The sequence below is a fragment of the Chiroxiphia lanceolata genome, chromosome 1, assembly GCF_009829145.1.
Source record: "Chiroxiphia lanceolata isolate bChiLan1 chromosome 1, bChiLan1.pri, whole genome shotgun sequence".
Classification (NCBI taxonomy): domain Eukaryota; kingdom Metazoa; phylum Chordata; class Aves; order Passeriformes; family Pipridae; genus Chiroxiphia; species Chiroxiphia lanceolata.
In genome coordinates this window covers 125,024,490-125,039,435 of record NC_045637.1, presented here as the reverse complement: position 1 = coordinate 125,039,435, position 14,946 = coordinate 125,024,490, and the positions used below count along the sequence as shown (strand labels likewise).

The 14,946-nt window shown below is 37.2% G+C and overlaps 1 protein-coding gene across 15 annotated transcripts in view; it reads left to right on the top strand.

Moving 5' to 3' along the window:
• HDAC9 (histone deacetylase 9) overlaps positions 1 to 14,946 on the top strand; it is a 460,923-nt gene that overhangs the window by 244,029 nt on the left and 201,948 nt on the right. For all 15 annotated transcript variants that reach the window (XR_004356384.1, XM_032684266.1, XM_032684274.1 and 12 more), the window contains 2 exons: positions 12,236 to 12,364; positions 14,231 to 14,346. Coding sequence is in view for 14 of the 15 variants with exons in the window: in XM_032684266.1 (XP_032540157.1) it covers positions 12,236 to 12,364; positions 14,231 to 14,346 (245 nt within the window). In the remaining variant the exon portion in view is untranslated. The remainder of the gene's footprint in view (positions 1 to 12,235; positions 12,365 to 14,230; positions 14,347 to 14,946) is intronic.

Sequence of the window (14,946 nt, the reverse complement as noted above, 5' to 3'; positions counted from 1 at the left end):
ATGAGGGGTGAACCTCTTTTCCTTCCCTTTAGGCTATGAATGCTTATTGCCACTGGCTCCTGGTAAACCCTCTGTGGTGCTGATCCTGCGTGAAGTCAACAATTCATATGAAAGCAGACTTCACATTCCTTTCAGTCTCAAGAAAGGAATACCTGTCGTGGGGTTTAATCACAACTTTGTTTTGCTTTTTATTTTTTTTTTTTTTCAATATTTAAAGTATAAAATACAGAGGTATCTTCCTCTTCTCCAACTTTAATATTATGCTCTGGAAAATAATTCTGATTGAATTAGCTACTCTGAGATCAGATTTAATGGGCAGCAAAGCTGAATGATGCTCTCCTGACATCCTAATGTGTTTTTCAGTGCTAAGGGAACACCAAGTGTCACACAGGCATTGTAAATCATGAGTCTTGCTTGCTTGCTTTCTTGTTCAGCAATCCATTTAATCTTTGCTTAATTAGTCCTAAAGTGGCATCTCCTTATGAATCTTTTAAAAATTAATTCTGAGAGTATAGTAAAGAGGAAAATATTCTCTGCAGCTTTTAATCTTCTGGCATCTAAATAATGAGATGCATAGGTAACTAGGGAAAGACTTAGGTCTTGCTCTTTCTATGTTCACAGATAAGTAGCAGCGTTAACATCCTAGTGCAGTGACTATGGTTACTCAACAACTCTCAGCCTTGTGGTTTGTTCCTTTCTGTACAAGATACAGCAGAAGTTGTCAGCAGTGGGCTTCACACAGTTTAGCTGCACGGAGGATTGGGACTGTCCTAAGGGCTAGAGGCCAGGATATGCAACTCTTTGCACAGCTGCATTCAGATGTGGCAGACTTTGAAAAAAGCAGAGCAAGGGGAGCTATTGCTTCATTCGAGACATAAATATACCATGAGGAGAAGCTACACATCTGTAGCTAAGAGCAGAATTTAGTCTAAACAGCATAAGATCAAAATCTAAAAATCCACCATCGATACCAGTCATAGATGTGTTTTCTACAAAGGACCCGAAAGCCTGAACAGCACATGGCTCATTAACTTTCAATGAGACTAATGCATCTAAATTACCCAGAGAGGTTTGAAAATTCCTCCCTATTACTGAACATTTTTGAAATTCATACTGACTGCTTTAAGAGCTCTGATGGGAGCTGTGCACTTTTGAAGACCTGATCATTTAATATGGAGAACTTTTGATTGCTGAGGTCCTTCATTCTATGTCTATCTGTCCAGGAAAATATTACCTGCTTTATGAGATTACAATAAAACTAACAAAAATATAGCGAGCAACATGGGTTTGGCAAGGTAGAGGATCTTCTGAAAGAATTTTTTTTGTATTTTCTTTTTCACTTTGTTGAAATAAATGCAGAAGTTCTGGGAAATGACCCTAACATTTGCATTTTCTTCAGTCTTTAAAATTTCACTTTTTGTGTGCAAGTGTTGATACAAACCAGCAAAAGCTAGTAAGTTCCAATAAAGTTTAGCTCTCTTGCCAAAGCTGCATACTTTAAAAAATGTTGCTGTAGGTGGAATTTCTGCATTTTGTTTCATGTTTTGGCTTTTGTTGGAAGAAATTCCTGGGGACATCATCATATCAAGTATGAACTGTTTTTTCTTTCCTGAGTTTAGCACAATCATGGCAGAACTGGAATGTCAATCAGTATTTCTATTTATTTTGGTTTTGTGCCAGTTGAATCTTTCCTTGCAGATGGAGTTCTAAGCTTTTGACTTGCATTTTGCTTAGGGATCTGAAGATCTCTCACAATAGTACAATTTGAGAAGATGTTTGTAGCTCACTTTCCAAAAATTGGAAGCACGCTCAATGGAAACATAGCATGGGGTTATTTAAATAGCAAATAGTACAAGGTTCTTGCTTGGACAGGAGAAATTGTGTAATTTCATACAGGAAAAAAAGAGGAGATGAAGGATTGTTTAATACTGTGATGAAAGAGAGGAAGAGGGCTGTGCTGCACAACCATGAAGATCACTCTGTAAAAACCATATTAAGTTAACCTGATTAGGCAGTAGAATAACAGTGTAGCTCTTGAGTAATGAGAGTGAAAGATTCCTGAATGAGAACTCAGCAGATGTAATTTTTTAAGAAAAGAAATTAATTAGAATATTTCCTTACAATTCTTTCTGCACTTATTGACTCAGTAATTTACTGGAGCAGTTGAAACGGATAAGAAAAACATTTTGTGTGTGAAAGTTTTTCTCCCTTACCCTTTTGTGCCACAGAATTTTATTTCTGTTTGCATTTTCTAGGAAAACACTATTCTGTGAAGTAACAGTATATGAAAAAGCTGGATTTCTTTTGCTCTTCAGTTTAAAAAAATGTCTTAGAGTATCCCAAACCCTCAATTACCCTGTCTGCCAGAATGAAGAAGTCAAGCTCAGTGGAGAGAAGTGTTATTTTTCTCTGAGTTTGTGAGTGAGCACAATAAATGGGAGAGGCACTTTGTTTATTGAAGCAGGGAAACCAGACAAACATGTTATTATTCTCCTAGGATGCTAAGCATTTCTGCCTCTCAGAGTCCTTGTTTTCCTGGGTTAGTTAGTCTCAACAAATTTGGACTAGGTAATGTGCCCAAAAGAAATCATCAGTGCTTATCAAAATGAGAAGGGATACAGAAGGTATCCTGATCTTGACTCCTTTTCCCATTAACCACCAGACATTTTTAGCCTTCCCAAATTCATTGTCAATAACTGGAGAGGATGTGATTAGTAGTAAGAGGTTTTAGAAGAAGAAACTTCACTTGAAATTGAGGAGCGAATCTGAAGCAAACTATTGTTAACAGCTTTCAGATTCACGTAATGAACAGACCAAAACAGCATTCAGTCCATAGGAGCCAGCAGCTCCAAGGAAATGTGATATGGCTGTAGCTACTGTGCTGGGCTGCAGTCATCTGGGCCTGTCAGAGCTCTGCAACCTCCTGAGCTGGGGCTGAGGAGGGATGTCCTGTCATTCTGATTTAGCTCAAGTTAGAGGAGAAATTTTTTGAGATAGATAGCTTAAAACTAAACAATAATGAATGCTAGGGTAGGCTTAAATGACATTGTCAGAGAGAAAAGAACTTGTGTAGGTATGCTTTGGTATCATGTAAGCTTCCAGGGCCTGCACCAGGGTTTAATAGGAATCATTACTAGAATCACTCCCATGAAGACCATTATAGTCTTCCCATCAGTGCAAGGTTGTTCTTCTATTAACACTTACTTTTAATTGCAGGAAAGCAAGGGTTTTATGCATGGATGATTCTTACTCTTTTGAAGATTCACTGTATTTCTGTTTTAGCAAAAGTCCCACTACTTGTATATACATCCTGTTCTGTCTTGCCAGTAATTACTCTGTTGTGCTAGATACTGAACCTTTTTCATGGCTAGACTAATACAGTCTTGGTCAAAATACTGTCTTAATTCTTTTACTACCCAGTCCATAACCAAAATGGAATTACAAAGTTCTGCTTCATGTGATTACATAAAGGTTTTCTTACCCAAACTGTATATGTTTTCAAAAATGTTTTATAAATTAGCTTTAGGATGTACCTTGCATAACTTTTTGATAAGCAGGTAATCAGATACTAGACATCTTTTTGACTTTGGAACCTAAAGAAACAGCTTCAATAAGGAGCAGGGAACGGTTCTGAAATGTAAAGCATTTTAAAAGCATAATGTCCATTGACAATGAAGTTCAGTGGTTTTAATGGGCATTTCAAAGCCTATTCCCTCTAGATAAATAAGTTAAAAAATACTGCATATAAAATCGAAGACTCTTTGAAGTCAGTAGAAACTGTCCTGTTTGATTTCAGTAGGACTAGGACTTTTCTTCCACGGTATTTAGAGCAGGGACAGTTGAAACGTAAACAAGAACATCTAAAAAATGGCAAAAAGAGGGAAACAGACAGAGAAGGGAAAAGTGGAAATCACATGGTATCAGATCATCCAAAATAGAAGATGTTGGTTAGTAAAGATTTCACTTCTCCAAAGTCCTGCGAAACATAGTTTCACTGAAAAATCTATTCAAACCCACAACTCTAATTAAGGGGTTTAGCTGCCAAATAACATGTTCTGGCTAAAGCCAAGTAAGTATTACAGGGCCATTCATGAGCAACGGCATAAGCTTTGTACTTTGCTTTTGATTTTCTCATGGGAAAGTAATATAAATGAGAGTGATATCTCCCTGTTGGCTTTAACTGTTAGAAATGCAAAGCATGCTGAAATTGTACATAATTCTCTTCCAAAGGAAAGGAAATAGCATTTCAATGGTTTTCCTCAGTGTCTCGTTGAGTTATGGTGGTGCACAATTATTCCTGTTAAATTACTCTACCAGATGGAAGGTTGCATTGTATATTTAGCTAATTAAGTTGTAGGGGACTGGAATGCTATTCCAGAGCATAAAGAATCTATCTAAAAGTAAACCTGTTTTAATTCAGTATGACTGTGAAGGTGTAGTATGGATGTCCAATAAGACTTTAAACACATAGGGTTTTGCTCCTCACATCCCTTAACATGGAGAGATAGTTTCAGAAAATGAGCCTTTCCTACAGAAGTTAGGCAAACATGTTTTGAATGTCTGAACAACTTTGGAGCCAGTGTTATCTTCATTTATGTTCAGTGAAGCTGAAGTGCCTTCCTACTTTTGAGATGAATTTGGCCTATGATTCTCATCTGCTAGTAAAGCAACATATACTGTGTTTTTGTTGCTTTTGTTTTCTTGGCATCCTGTACTGTCTGTTGCCTTTGAACAGCTCTAGAGTATACTTCAGCAGTCTAGACCTGCCCAGCTCTCATTTGCTGATGACACTGATGGGGGAGAAGTTGATGGTGTTTCATCATGAATTTCTGAAGGTTGATGAAATATTAGATTGTACTTTTTGCCTGCCGTGAATGTGATGTCACTGCTAGATATTTTCCTAGATTAAAATCTGTGGGATTTAATCAACCTATTAACAAATTTTTTCTTGTACGGGGCTTGGGGAACAACATAACCATAAACATGATTACTCTATAAAAAGTAAATCATATATCTAGGGGTCAAATGGTGACCCCAGCAAAAACCTCAACTCTGGGGGCTAGGGGATTATCTCTGGTAGTCCTTCACTGAAGAGAGTATTTTTTCTTGGGATTTAGTGAATGTGGAGGATTGTGGCTGAAGAGTGGGATTTGCTATATTTGCAGTATATTGTAGTCCCATTACTTCTACCCACTAGAACCAATTGGTGTAGATGATAAGTAGGGGCGAGAATAACCAGCAGAGAACTAACCAGAAGAACCGCCAGTCATGCATATCTTAATTTGCTTATTATCATTCAAATGAGGAATGCCCTCTATTCAAGGGCCTGTTTCACCACTTTCTTTCTCCTCTACACCTTCTGAGAACTCAGGTGCTAGTTGGCTCCCATAAGTGATATAAAGGTGTGAAAAAGTTAAAGAATTTGGCGATATGCAGGGAAAATGGGAATTAATTTTAAAATATCCTTGTTATTTTATTCCATGGTTCAAGACAGTATAGTATTAATTGCTTTTTAATCCCCTACTTATTAATGGAAAAGAATATTAGTCTACCTGTAAGAAGGTGGACCTGACATAGCAGCAATATGTCATGGTTTCAGGAGATTTGACATATAACGAGGACTCATAAGATCCAGTGAAACCATGGCCTCATTGAAACTACTGTATAGCTCAGTGGTGCAAATGCAAGATGCTGTTTCTGCACTAATAGAATTTTTAAAAATTCTATCAAGAGACCTGTTCTTTTGCCTCATAGAAAATATGTCACACTGTTCAGATTTTCATGAAAATATAAAGATCTCCAAATCTGGCTAAATCCAAGCAGTACAATAAGTAATTCCTACATCTAACTCAATAAATCATGCCTAGCAAGACAACACTTGTTTGCATGGATAATGAAACAGACATTTTACATTTCATACAGACTACAGTGAATAACAGGAAAAGTTAGATATTTAAAATAACTTCAGGGAATATTAAGTTTTGAACCTGCTTTAGAATATTAATGAAAATTGCTAATCTTGTAAATTGGCCTCCTTAGCCTAAAGAGAGCAAAGGCTGCAAGATCCTCTCTATCTAATTAGCTCTTTTACCATGTGTTTCGCTAAACCTGTTTTTTTTTATTTAGGGAATGGATATTTACTTTAGTCTGAATAAATAAAGCATTCTACCTTTTACAAAAGTAACATAAAGCAAAGGACTAAAGGGTTTCACATATGACCTGCACTCCCCATAAAGTGATTGGTTGTACAGGAAACAGTTTTGGTATATCCTGAAAACACATTAGGTGATGCAAGCCAGAAAAACAAAGTGTCTCCATCCTGTACTGCTGTATCTGGTTCTCCTGCCTTGTTGGGACCACCCAGCGGTCAGGTCCATGTAGTTCTTGGAAGAGCTTTAGAGGGCATGTGTAAATAGCTTTTAGTCTCATGAATCTAATTTAAAACTCTTTCAGAAATGGCATTTTAAATAGTCAGAATTGAGAAGTCATTGAACCCACTACATGCTAGTGTCTTCCAGTCTGTCATCCAATCCAGAGGACGTCCTTATGTTCGTTGTCCAATATTGTCTTGTCAATACAAGGACGTGGCCTTCTGCAGCAGATGTCAGTCAGTTACGTATGAAAACAAAAAGGCACTGCTCATCTTGCCTATGCCTTATATATTCAGCTATGTGGAGGTGGCTGAAACAGTCTGTGGCTGCCTACAGGAAGCCAGAGCAGCAGTCAGAAACTCCATTCAGAGCATATTTGCATGTCTGCAAGAACCACGTGTGGTAGAGGAAAGGCTGTGAGACCACCAGGTCTCTCAGAAGGACAGACATTCACAACTCTCCGTAAAGCAGCTGAGGAATCTGGAAGCAGCTTTGGTCTCTGATCTGTGCCTCTCTGCCTCTCTAGCTTTCTGCCAGGCTTTTGGTTGCATTCCTAGTTATGGTGCGGAAGCCCAGATTATCTTCTCATTTATCCTTTCTGGTGGTGCTTAGGGCTATCTTGTGCATTTCATTCTGCCTACATCAACTGGGGGGGAAACTGGGAAGTTTCTCCTTAGACTGTCGTGGTTGTGTGTTGTAAAGCACATAATGCTTATCTGTGCATGGGTATCTAGTACAATACTATAAAAATTGGCGAACTATGTGGTGTGAAAAAAGAAAGATTCCTTGACTATATGTTGATTTATTGATACTTGTTAGATATAAGCCAGAAAAAAACCCCAACGCCTGTAAGGATTACACCATAGATTATATTCAAATCAGTATCATATATAACCCTTTACATCTTAATAAAATGATAGCTGAAGAAATAGAGAATACTAGTGAAGATTTACTTCAAGATCATGAAGTCTTTGTTTCCTAATTTTTTCTGTTGACCTAATCATGTTAAAGGAGTTCAAGTTATTATTTTAAAAACGATCTTAGTAATATCAGTTGGTGCCTGCGCAACAGCAAACAACTCATCTTTCTCAAGTAAGATGTCAGTTTTGCCGCTGCTGCTCATGCTGGTGTTGGAATCTTTTTAGCCAAATTTAGCATCATTTACCTTGCCTGCCCCACAGCTTTTCTAAGCCAGCCTGCCAGTGAGGAAAAGGAAATGCTTTCACTTTAGAGCCTTTCGAAGTCTGGACAAAAGCTCACTTTCTGTTCTTTGGGTTTCCTATATATGGTTTTAGCCTCGAGATGGGGACCTCCTTGCTATGCACCCTCTCCCATCCCCCATTTCCTGCCTGGGTTCATTAAATGCTGATTTGAAGTTGGCACACGCTCTTCTGATACAAAAGTAGTACTGTGTTCCAGGAACCATCAGAAAGTAGTGCATTATTGTCTTTTACATTCCCTTCATATATATCTTCTCCCCGTGCATAAAAAGGATTTTTATCCCTTCTTCTTCAATATTTCTGTGTGTTTCATGAAATGAAACAGTGAAGCAAAGCCTTGTCAAAAATACCTCAGCTCATTTGGGAGCAATCTGGCCCCAGGCTATATTCTTTAATGCTAGTATCTGCTAATATTAAGCAAAGTGGAGAACAGGACATAATGACTTCACCAAATCATTTTCCTATCTCTTTTGCTTGTATCTGAGTACCGTGTTTCTTAGCAGAGACTAGCTTTCCTTCACCTGATCACTGATTTGTAATGTCTTTAATGTGTACCTACATAATGAGTTTGTTGCAATGACTTTAATGTGTACCTACATAGAAGCCTGCGTATGTTCCATTTTTAACAGTAGTTACTTAATTCTTTCTTCCTCTACGAAGCCACCATAAAGTATGAGAAAAATCATTGGGACACTGTCATCTTCATCTACAATCAATGTTTGCAGTTCTGTAAAAATCATTACAGGTCATACCAAGGAGTTGGTAACCAATCCTTGGATTGCCTCTATTATCTTCTGTTGTTGTTTAAATTTATCTTTTTTGTATCTTTCATATCTATTTGTCACTTACAATTATTTAAAGAGTATTAGCAGTCCATTATTACTTGCACTAGAAAGAGAATAATCCAGGTAATACCGATGAAACTGAACAAGCCATATACTGCAACATATCCTTATTCCAACTTATGCTATAGCTGCATAAACAAAGTCATTTTCAGACTAGTCTTTCCTGAAAGCCTCTCAAGTGAATCACTCAAGTGGGTATCAACTGATTTGCATTGAGATCACTGACATGGGCTTTTAATGGTCTTCAGAGAAAATGGCTGTGTCTTTTTGTTTTCTTTGCAACAAAACACTCTCAAATAATAAATTAACCCTTTCTTCAAGTGGCAACTGATTATTACTTATTCCAAAGTGGTAAATATACTAGAGGTGCAAAGATTTGTAGAGCAAAGAAATTAACCTATATAGTGACCAATTAAACCAATATTAGATGTATACTGGTTCTTAGAAGGATTTTAAATTATTAGCCCAATCTACCAGACTGCTGCCACAAAAATTTGCCATCCTGTTTTCCTTATCTACCACACTCCTGGACACATGCTCTTGTTTTATTCTTTTGTCTATGGCATTTGGGCTCCTTGGTGGGATGATTCAGTCCACTATAGCTGGAGTCACCTAACCCAGCAAACCCCACCACATTTGGCACCTCAAGCACTTTAAAGGAGGTCCCATTTCCTCAGGAAGGTGAGATACAGAATGTCTGTTATATGGTGTAGAATTAATCTAGTTTTGAGTTCTGGACCACAATGGGATGCGTAACATACAGCAAGTTAGCCACATGCATTAATTATCTTGCTGTGTCAGTCTCTTTATGCAGTTGAATCACCGTATAAAGTAATAAACTACCTGAAGGTCTTTTCAATAATTCTATGGTATCAATGCAGAATAAAAAAAGGTTAATTCTTAGGGGTTTTTATTTGCATGAGGATGCTACTCTGTAGCATGCTGGGGAGTAAATCTTTAGCCTCAAAAAGTTATTTGGCACTGACTCCCCATGTGACACTTCTTTTCCACATGGAGAATGCCTTTGGGTGATGAACATATTCATCCTTGACAGTGGATTAATTAAGATGAGCAAAGGAGCCAATAGTGTGCAGTAGAAATACTATCGAGTGGCTGATGCAAAGCAGTTATTTTGAACATTATCCCTCTATAGACCATTTCTAAGAATCACTAGTTAAAATATTGAGCCAAATAATAATTTGAAACATAAGGCAGATTAATTATAATAATTCTTGTCCATTTGTAACTACGACTTTCCAAGTGTCTTGCAAATACTAGGGGAACAATTAAATTAAAATAAAAGGTTTGAAATATTTATTTTCACTTTTTGCTCACTTATTCAGAGTTTAAACAATTAAAATAGTTTCTGATTAATCTTACATGAGTACCTTGGGGCAGTGAATATGTATATATATATGTATATACATTTATAATTGCAATCCACAGCTCCATACTTGAAGGTCAAAATGATTAATTTTGCCTTTTTAACTATCAGAAGAGCATTGACAATAATAGATGTGTTATTACTGCCCTCATGTAGGAGTGCACTGAAGCACATAGGATTGCTGTTGTGATCCATACCTCTTGCAGTCAACAGTAATTCTACCGCAGCTTTGGTGGAGCAGGACGTTACAGTGATCTCTGCAGTCACACACCAAGTCAATGCCTCAGGCACAGCTAGGAATCAAGAAACCGGTGTCCAGCTCTGTATTTTGTTCATTGGAGCAATGAACATCATCCTCGAACTGGTTAGATTTATATATTTAGTGCACTTAAACCAGAATCCTTTTTGCTAGTCATTGAGTCCCAGTAAACACCATGTTAGGAGCTGGCAGTGTCTCATGGAGAACATTCAGGAACACCAGTATTTGAAGCTAACACTCTTCAAACATTGGCATTGGTTTTTATTGTGAGGTTTATTTTATAATTTTAAAACCACCCTTTTCCATGCCTTTTAGTTTTAAAATTGATTACTTCCACTTAAAAATTATTGCCGTCTTTCATGCATCTTCTCAGATGGCTCATAAACTCAGACATTGACTTCAAAGTCTGTTTTCTGTGCTTATATGATTGATTCGGATGCAGAATATGATGGGAATGTGGTAAAAATAGAAAGGCAATCGCTGTGACTGAGCATGAAGTGGAGAATTTCTCCAGTGAGTGTTGCAGAGGATTTGTATCACAGGCTGTCACGGGTACAGACATATTCTCCTAATTTTTAAGAGTACAGAATAGTATAAATGGAATTATCTGTAAGTGCAAAAGGATTGAGTGCCTTTCCTTTTAAATGTCATCACTCCTGGTGCAATCTGTGGTTGAAAATGTGTAGTGTAGTCGTAGCCCATTATTATATTTTATATTTTTGATTTTGTCGCAAATGGTATCTTAGGTAGCAAGCAAGTCTTCGGTACTTCATTATCAGAAGTATTGGTCTTAACAGTGGCAGTAAGTGATAGAAACTATTTTTAAATATTTTTATTATTAATGATTTCCAGTGTTTTGCTAGCCTGTGGATCTTGGTCTGAAATGTACTCAAGGCACAGGGTCTTCAGAGGGAAACACTTGACAAGTGCAGCGTAGAATGTGACAAAGGCCAGCATATGACTGTAGGTACTGCAGGCCACAGTAACACTCCGGTGAGGTGCAGCCCTTTTGCTGTTTAGTGAGCATTTCTAGCTTCCCCATTGCTGAGGGAACAAGTGGGACATCAGGAAAAAGGTGTGCAAAATGACATGCTGGGCAAGGACTGGAATTAGAAGTGTAGAGTTGAGCTCCTGCCTCAAAGTGACAAAGGGATAATTCTGAATTGAGTGAAGATATAATTTATTTTGGTTTTCTGCTAACTCTTGCTCCTTCTTTGGGGCTGGGCTCAAGTCTTTGCATAGGAGAGAGAATTGATCCCAGTTTCCGGCTTTCTTTATTTTGAGATATTGCTTAGCCAAGCCTCAGTTTCAGAAAGGGAAATACAAACAAATTCTATTCTACTATTATCTTTCACTACCTCTCAGCAGTCTGTTGGATAGAGGGTATACTTAAATGAACAGATAAATGAGTATATGAAATATTTTATCGTGCTAAAAATATTACAAAATAAAAAGCACAGCAGAGCTGGCTCTCATATAAAAAGACTGTGTGCGTTTAGGAAACAAAGGTGGAACTTGCCCAAGGTGCATTAAATATAATCCTGGGTTTTCTGGGAATCAGTCCTACTTCTTCATTTCCAGAGCATATATTTTTCTCTGCAAATGTTCTTAGGACACTGTCGTAAATCTAGTTGTTTGGTGTATAACTCAGAAAACACTAAAGTTCTGGGCCTAAAATTGCTGACCAAGAAATGTTCTGCCAGCGAGGCTTGTTATAATTTATATTTCTAAGAGAAATCAAAAGACACCAATGGAGGTTTCTCTCTATTTCTGTAATCAGACCTTAATCCAGTTATAAGGTTCCAAGGTCCAAGCTGTGTCTTCATCCAAGTTTTCACCTACAAGAGAGATAAAAATGATGTAAAATAAAATTGCGTTCGTCTATAATTAATACTTATGATATTAGCAATAATTAATGGGTAACTTCAAAGTTGAAATAGGATGAGAAAAATACTGGGATTTGAAGCTCTTCAGCTCTCTTCCTCGCTTTCCTAACCTCTAATTTAAAATGAAGTTTTAAGGAGCAGCAGGATATCTGGGGAGTAGAACCTCTGCCTCCAAGCCCTCCTCGGATGAGATGATGTCCTACAGGGTCAGTGGGTCTGACACAAAGCAGTAATTTGATTTGTAGTCACGTATTTTCTTTTAATTTCCAGCCTCAGAGCCCAATTTGAAGGTACGTTCAAGGTTAAAACAAAAGGTGACAGAAAGGAGAAGCAGTCCTTTACTCAGGAGGAAGGATGGAAATGTCAGTTCATTCAAGAAGCGTCTTTTCGAGGTGACAGGTAATTAAGAATGGAGAAATTCTATATCAGTTGCCATAGTTCACAGGATAGTGGTCGTACTTTGAAATTGAAACTGTTTGCTAAACAAAAAGAGCATTTACAGTATTTTACCTCATCCTGACAAGTCTTGCTTTGACTTTGCATTGATATTTAGTAGCTTCATGGCTTGCTCAGGTATCAGGTGATATCTTTATGCAATCAGGTATCACTAGTCTGTCAGACATGTATCTGAATTCACTTGGTATATCAGAATTGTGTCACACCAAGACGGAACTAAAGCACATGAACAAATTCACATCAATGTCCTCATACATGCAATTCTTGTGACAGCTTTTCACAGTATGTCATGTGTGAAATTGGGACATGGATGTGAATATACATATGAAAGTAATTAAATAATTTCCTTATAAATTATTTCCAGATTATAATTTTTTACAGCTAATTTATTAATTCCATTTTTGAAGCCTCTATGAGATTCTTGATCTCCACTTTCTTAGTTTTAGCTGATGTCTTTATATTTTACACATTTACAAGATATTTACCATAGGAGTTTTTTGTCTGACACCATTGAAAGAGCAAAAACATGAAAGTAGGTATCTTCACTTCCTAGCTCTGACAGTAATTTGGAGCCTTTCAGACTGTCATTATAATTATGAATACTGAGTATATGACATTTTGGACCTTTCACCCTGATCAAACGTTGTCTGAAGCCTTTTTCCCCTTACTTTTTATTCTTTTAACTGAAAATAGGCCTTTATTTAAATGCCTATTTATTCAAAAAGTGCTATTTTAATTTTTTTAAAAAATTGGAAAAAAAGATTAAGTTTGTGTTTCTCCACTTCTATGAAAGTTACTGAAAATACAATGCAAGAACTTTTTTGTGACCAGAGTGTCTAGCTGGGTATGGATTCACTTCAGTAAATTAAAGAGTAAGAGATCCAAGTAAGAGCTAGGAAGTTTCCTGTAATGTCAGCCACAGCGAGACCATATTTATACATGTGATTTACAGCAGAAAGAGTGAAGAAGCAAAGAAGTAGCTATAGAATATTTGCTGCCACATTTAGATATTAATTATTTTAACTTCTTGAGTACTTTAATTTGAAAGCTATCCCATGAAATAGGCTTACCTCCACTAATGCTACACTCTTCCATCTTTAACCTTCTTAACTGTTTCCATTACATAAATGTAATTGATATCAGGGTAGAATTAGAACAACACACAACAAGATCATCCTTGTCTAAAACAGAACTCAGGACATTTTAAATCAAAATAACGTGCAGCCTTTCAAATGCTATTTTATTATTTTTGCATACTGTAGATATTCCTTCATATTCATGCCCAAGTTGTAGCAAAAGTGTATATATTTTGCCACTAGTATTGCATAGGTAATGATTAGTCCACACTGGGCTCATCCCTGTCCTAAACAGAAAGGGGTGGCAGTAGACCTCATGAATGGACGACATGTTATCATGACCTTTGCAGTCCTGCTATCTCTGTCATTTTGATCTCTTACAGAGCTAGGACTCTTTGCAATTAAAAAGGAAAGAGTGTCTTTTATTTACTCATTACAAGCTCTGTGTCTGTGTTTCTGCCTGATACGGAGTGTTATACCATCTTTGTGGGAAAAATAAATAGTAAATGCTTCTTATGTGAAGTAGACAGATCAGAAGGGGAAAGACCAAGAGTATCTTTCCTCATTAGCAAAAAAAGGAGGATGAATTAAAAGTCTTCAATGTAAGTAAATACCATAACAGGTAGATACTTTTCAACAGCAAAGAAAGCCCTATGCCATAAAGAGTATAGTTAATCAAGATCACATGTACCTTTCCAATGTGAAATTCATGTATGTTTAATCTGTTTTTCAGAATCCTCAGTCAGTAGCAGCTCCCCTGGATCAGGTCCCAGTTCCCCAAGCAATGGTCCAACCAGCAGTACAACAGAAAGCGAAACCTCAGTTTTGCCATCTAACATTCAAGCTGAGGTAAGACTCATTACTGTGATGTAGATAATTGCTAAGATTTCTAGACTGGAGAGTATGGATGGTTTGTTTCTAATTTTGTTGGGATCATATTCACAAGCAGAGTAATGGCAGAAGATGTAATTTTCAAGAATACCAGGACATTTGCAGGCTAGCATCAAAGTGTATGATATATGACATATGTCTTCATATATGAGATGCATGTTCAGGAGATGCTTTGGTAACAAAAGTCCAAGAAAAAGCAGCAGTAGTGCTACTGGAAGAATGGAGGTGAGCTGGGAAAGAAACTTGGAAGCATTTATATTACAGAACATTACCTTCTGGGATATCCTGAAGAGGTGCTCAGTCCTCGATACTGATGAAAAACTCCCAGGTGGAGAAGAGCAATTTAGGCATTGGTGCTCCTAACACATATGAGTTAAGTTAAGGTAGTCCCAAGTTCAGATGAGTGCTGAAGTAAATTCATTTAATTACAGTATTGGAGTTAGATGACTAAGTCCTTTGTCACATTTGCCTTTTATTTTGCTGTACCTCAGTATTCTTATCAGGGCAGTACTTACCATCATAAGTGACATGCCAGAAGTCCTGGATACTTTTTTTGTA